The following is a 5,771-nucleotide window of genomic DNA, read 5'->3' as shown; positions in this document are numbered from 1 at the left end:
AAAAATGAGCCTGTGACATGAAAGACAGCACGAAGACCCCACTGGCAACCAGAGAATGCTGTTGACATCACTTCCGCCCCTAAAATGAACTCTGTGTCAGCCCCATTGTGAGGGGGAAAGGCAATGACAAAGAAATCAGTTGTGATTGGAAATAGTCAAACATTTTTCAATTGTCAAAAAGCCCACGTGGTAAGGGTTTTTTTTTTCCTTTTCTAAAATATTTATTTATTTATTTTGGAGAGAGGGAGACACGCACACACAGAGAGAGAGAGAGAGAGAGAGAGAGAGCGCTCCAGCACTAGTTGGGGGAGGGGCAGAGGGAGAGACTCTGGAAGCAGACCCCCCACTGAGCCACAGACCCCCAATGCAGACCTGCATCCAAAGACCCTGAGATCAGGACCTCAGAAAACACCGAGCGTCTGGCGCTCAACAGGCTGAACCACCTGGATACCTCCTAATAAGAGTTTCTTTCCGGGGCGCCTGGGTGGCTCAGTGGGTTAAAGCCTCTGCCTTCGGCTCAGGTCATGATCTCACGGTTCTGGGATCAAGCCCCGCATCGGGCTCTCTGCACAGCGGGGAGCCTGCTTCCTCCTCTCTCTCTCTCTCCCTTGCCTGCCTCTCTGCCTACTTGTGATCTCTGTCTGCCAAATAAATAAATAAAATCTTTTAAAAAAAAAAAAGAAGAGTTTCTTTCCATACCCTTAGCCATGAACTTGGCCCCAGGGTACCTTAAGTATTAGCTATCGTCAGGGTTCCTGTCAGGGTTATTTGAAGTAACCAAGAGTTTATTTCATCCCAAGAGCTTCCCTTTTTATCTTCAGTTTGGGAGGAGTGTTTCACAATGCTCATAGCATTCCATGGTGGTGCAATACTTAGTTTTTAAAGAAATGCTCCTAGAGCGCGAGTGTGTGCCCAAATATGTTTTACCAGTAGATGTGGAAGCCCAAAGGTATCCAGAGCATGAACAGATGCTCAACTTGATTCCTCATGAGAGGAGATGCAAGTCAGACCATGAGGAGGTAAGGCTTCACGCGGCTCCTAAGAAGGACGGACGAGGCTTGGTGAGATGTGGCGAGATCGAGACCTTGTGCCCTTCCGGGTGGGGGGGGCACAAAATGGGGGATCCTCTGTGGAAAACAGTTTGGCAGTTCCTCAGAAGGTTAAACCTAGACCCGCTAGATGGCTCAGCCGTTCTGCGCGTCGGGACATTCCCCACAGAAGTAACAACAGGGAGCGAGGAGATGCCAGTGCACAGACGTTCACGGCAGCACTCTTCACAACAGCCCAGAGGTCGCAAGCCCCCGAACGTCCATGGTGACTGGATACACAAAGCGTGGTTCGTTCTTGCAATGGAATGGCACTCCCTTAACATGCGCGGACTGTCTGTTAGCGGAGTACGACTCGGCCATAGGAAGGAAGGAAGCTCTCACTCAGGCTATACCGAGGGTGCGCGGTGAAAATACCGTGCTGAGGGAGAAGCCGGGCACAAAAGGCCCCACAGCGTAGGATCCCGGGTCTGTGAAATGTCCAGAATGAGTAACCCACAGAGCCAGAAAGCAGCCTGGTGGTTGCCGGGGGCTGCGGAGGGGGCTGGGGAGTGACTGCTCAGGGGGACGCGGTGTCCGTCTGGATGGGGGGATGCAAATGTCCTGGAACTAGACAGAGGTGGCGGTTGCACAAAATCACGACTGTGCCGCATGCCACGGGAGCGTTCACTTCCAGACAGTTAATCCTGGGTTGCGTGAATTTCACCTTAATGAAGAAATAAAGGTCAGTAGGCCATGGCTCCCGGCGGTGGGAAGCCACGGACCTGGCCCAGCGGTGAGGCAGGTCCAGCAGAGCTGTGGGAATCTGCTGGGCACGAGCCACCCCCCGGGAAAGGTTCCCCCGAAGAGGCCCAGAGCCCGTGCCCTCCCCCACCAGCTCAGCAGTGGAGGGAAGAACCCAGGGCAAGCTGTGGTCTCCCTCCTCCCCAAAGAGGCAAGCCAGCAGGGACAGAGTGTGGGGTGAGCAATTAGCAGGTGCCTAACAAGACACGAGGGACTGGGCCCGAGGAGTGGGATGGAGGGCTACATTTGGCTCCGTCAGGTCCTCCAGCTCCCTCCTGTGAGGCCAGAGACTTGCCTCTACATCACAGGTGGCCCACAGCGCTCTCTCAGCAGAAGCTGGCTCGCCTTTGACCAGGCGTCCTGGCAGCGGACGGGACACCTTCCACAGGTGAGTGTGGGGGACGGAGGCAGACAGGGCAAGTCAACGGCAGGCGGGGGCTGTGGAGTCTCCAGCCAGGCTTGCTGGGTGACCTCCGGGAAGTGACTCGGCCTCTCTGGGCTCAAGTCACCTGTCTGTACAATGGAAACAAGACAAAACGGGAAGTGTCCAGCGAGCTCAGAGGGTTGAGCTCTGGGTCCTCAGTGGAGAGACTGAGGAGCTTTGGAACAAGAGAGACTGGGAGGTGGGTAGTTGGTTGACCTCCCCAAGCTTCTTCATCCTGGAAAGGGAGGTCCGAGCGCCCTCTTAGAGGGTTAAGTAAGACAAAGCCTTGTTAAATAAGGCTTTAGTAGGTCAGGTTAAGTAAGACAAAGTCAAACTCCTTGCGGTGGTGTCAGGTGCACCGGAGGCGTGGAAGAAACGTTCACTGTTAGCAGCGGGGCCACGCGGAGCCAGCGCAGGCTTCTCAGCAAGGGAGAGGTCATTTCAGCGTGGCGGTGGCCATTATGGAGGCTCAGCCAGAAGGAGAAGCCTGTCCCCAAAGAGCCCAGAGAAGGGGCAGTGTTGAAGGTGAAGCGTGACAAGACGAGAACTCAGTGGGGCACTGGGAGGAGAGGAAGAAGAGGAAGGTCATGTAGAAGCATCAGGATTCATGAGGGGGCGGAAGGAGACCAGGCTGCCGCCGCCGGCATCTCTGGCCCAGGTTCCCGGGTGGTCAGTGGGGCCAGCACTCAGCCTGGGCACAGAGGAAGAACTGGATTGGGGTAGACGCTGAGCTGGGCTAGACACGGGTTCTGTGGGACCCAGGGTAAGTTCAGCAAAGGTGGGGTGCCTGGAACCTTGGGGTGGGACCCCAGGGGACACAGTGACCTTGGCAGAGAATGAGGTGGAATCCACCATTCACTTACCCACCCACCCGGGCCTCGGCCTCCTCTGAGTTCCTTCAGGGTATGCGGGGCTGTGTGTGCGTGTGTGCGTGTGTGCGCGCGCGTGCACCTGTGTCACGCGTACGTGCGCGTGCGCGCGTGTGTGTGCGCTATTGCAGGTGCTCCAAAGAACATATATTGGGTTATCTGGGTGGCTCAGTCGGTTAAGCATCTGCTTCAGCTCAGGTCATGATCTCGGGTCCTGGAATTGAGCCCCGTGTTGGGCTCCCTGCTCAGTGCAGACCTGCTTCTGCCCCTCCCGCACTCAGGATCTCTCTCCCTTTGCACACTCTCTCAAATAAGTAAATAATATCTTTTAAAAAGCATAGATCATACTTCAGGCTGGAGTATGGCTTGTATTCATCATTCAGATTAAGAAGTAAAACATCTCTGTACATTCCCCCTCCATTCCCCTACTCCCATATGCCTGTATCACACCCCTTCCTCCCTCCCTCCCTCTCCCTGGTCCTGAGATAAGGACATCCTACAACTAGCGTGGGTCACTCCCATGCACGTTTGCACCTTTACTCTCTGGGATTTATCCACCAGCGATCCACAGAATTTTGTGGCCTGTCTTTAAACTTCACATGAGCAACGTGATTCTACCCACATCCTTCTGTGGTTTTCTTCTGTCCCTGCTTTCGAGATTTCTTCTGGCCAGTGAGAGCAGTTCCACGATTCCTCCATTCCTGTGACTATAGAAATGTCCACCGAGTAAGAATGTCTCAATGGATGTATGCACCCCTACTATGGATGAGAACTACTCGTTCCAAACCTCCCTGAACAAGTCTCACCACGCACCTTCTAGAGAATTCCTCTGTGGTGGAATTGCAGGGTTAGGAGGGGTCCCTGTGTTTGCCATCATCTCAGAATTCTCGTCCGCAGCTTGGGGAATGCCAGACTGAAGATGCTCCGTCGGAGGTCCACGACTCCACTAGCAAGTGCAACAGGTGTAGGGGTCGAGGGTGAGAAATGGTCTGCACGCTTGGCTGCTGTCCACCGATCCTGCCGGTGGGTTGTGGGGAATGAATGGTGTGTCACTGATGGAAAGGATGCAGCAAACAGGTGGGTGGATGGGGGTCCTGTTGCAGGAAAGAGTGGGAAGAATCCACGAACGTCTGAACTAAGGAGAGGGGATGAGATCAGGGTGAAGTGGAAGGGTTGGCCGCGATCAGGACCCTGGACAACTCTCAGGTTTCCTTTCTGATAGATCCAGGATGGCCATGCAAGGGGCAAATGTCACCTCTGTCTCTGAGTTCCTGCTCCTGGGGCTCTCAGAGAACCCCGAGCAACAGCAGCTGCTGTTCATACTCTTCCTGACTATGTACCTGGTCACGGGACTGGGGAACCTGCTCATCATCCTGGCTATCGCCACTGACCCCCGACTCCACACCCCCATGTACGTCTTCCTGGCTAACTTGGCCTTTGTGGACATCTGCTTCACCTCCACCACCATCCCCAAGATGCTGGCCAACCACGTGTCAGGGCACAAAGGGATCCCTTATGCAGGCTGCCTGACCCAGATGTTCTTCTTCATCTGGTTTGCTGGCATCGATAGCTTCCTGCTGACCGCCATGGCCTATGACCGCTATGTGGCCATCTGTCACCCTCTCCACTATGCCAGGTCTGTAACACCACAGCTCTGTGGCCTCCTGGTGGCTGCGTCCTGGACTGCAGCCTTCGGCAATGCTCTGACCCACACAGTGTTACTGACTCGCCTCTCATTCTGCACCCACAACCGGGTGCCCCATTTCTTTTGTGACCTCAGCCCTCTGCTGAAGCTGGCCTGCTCTGACACCTTTCTCAATAATGTGATGGTGTACACCGTGGGCGCCCTACCCATTATCACTCCTTTTGTGGGCATCTTGGTCTCCTACACATGCATCTTTGCCACGGTGTTGAGGATCCCCTCCACGAGAGGCAAGCAGAAGGCTTTCTCCACCTGTGGCTCTCATCTGTCTGTGGTGTCCCTGTTCTACGGGACACTCATTGGGGTTTATTTCAGCCCCACGTCCTCCCACACGGCCCAGAAGGACACAGCCGCTGCGGTGATGTACACTGTGGTCACTCCCATGCTGAACCCCTTCATCTACAGTCTACGCAACAGTGACATGAAGGGGGCCTTGGGGGCGCTCATCAATAGGAAGCCAGTTTTTCTTCAGTGACCATAGCACTGGGATGTTTGACGACCCAAATCCAGGGCCCATCTGTACGAAATTTTCTTGCACGGTCCCAAGGTTAGTTGTTTCCTTCATATCATTCTCCGTGGTTCTCTGTGTATTACTTCATTCTTCCAACAACTACTTCTTGAACATCTGTTATCTGTAGACACTGTTTTAGGGGCTGAAGGTCCAGCAGGGAACAAACAAAATCCCTGCCCTTGTAATGCTCCCACTGCAGCCTGAAGACCACATCGCGGTTAAAGGAAGTGCTCGGCAAACTAGAGAGACCGGGATACAAGCCTCACCTTGGTTAACATTCAGGTTTATCTGCTCTAATAAAGAGTTGCAAATGCAGAGGCTCAGAACTTGTAAGATTTTGCAAGCTGAACTCATTGTTTCTGTAACAACACAGTTCCTTCAGAAACCTTACAGTAGACATCTGGTCTACCTGTTTCTAGTACGTTCCATTGTGAGG

At 53.9% G+C, this 5,771-nt stretch overlaps 1 protein-coding gene across 1 annotated transcript; it reads left to right on the top strand.

Annotated features, from left to right (window-relative positions):
• Window positions 1–4,357: 4,357 nt before the first annotated feature.
• On the top strand, window positions 4,358–5,299 carry LOC111140448 (olfactory receptor 1361-like). The gene has a single exon (XM_022492700.1). It carries the CDS (start codon window positions 4,358–4,360, stop codon window positions 5,297–5,299), a length of 942 nt encoding a protein of 313 aa, XP_022348408.1.
• The last annotated feature ends 472 nt before the right edge of the window (window positions 5,300–5,771 follow it).

This window comes from Enhydra lutris, unplaced genomic scaffold, assembly GCF_002288905.1.
Source record: "Enhydra lutris kenyoni isolate GAN:26980312 unplaced genomic scaffold, ASM228890v2 scaffoldscaffold1361, whole genome shotgun sequence".
In the NCBI taxonomy this organism is placed as follows: Eukaryota; Metazoa; Chordata; class Mammalia; order Carnivora; family Mustelidae; genus Enhydra; species Enhydra lutris.
This window is presented reverse-complemented; position numbering and strand designations above follow the sequence as displayed.

What these genes read in the sequence shown, in the direction of transcription:
- LOC111140448 (XM_022492700.1), top strand. Translation starts at nt 4,358, where the DNA reads ATGCAAGGGGCAAATGTCACCTCTGTCTCTGAGTTCCTGCTCCTGGGG.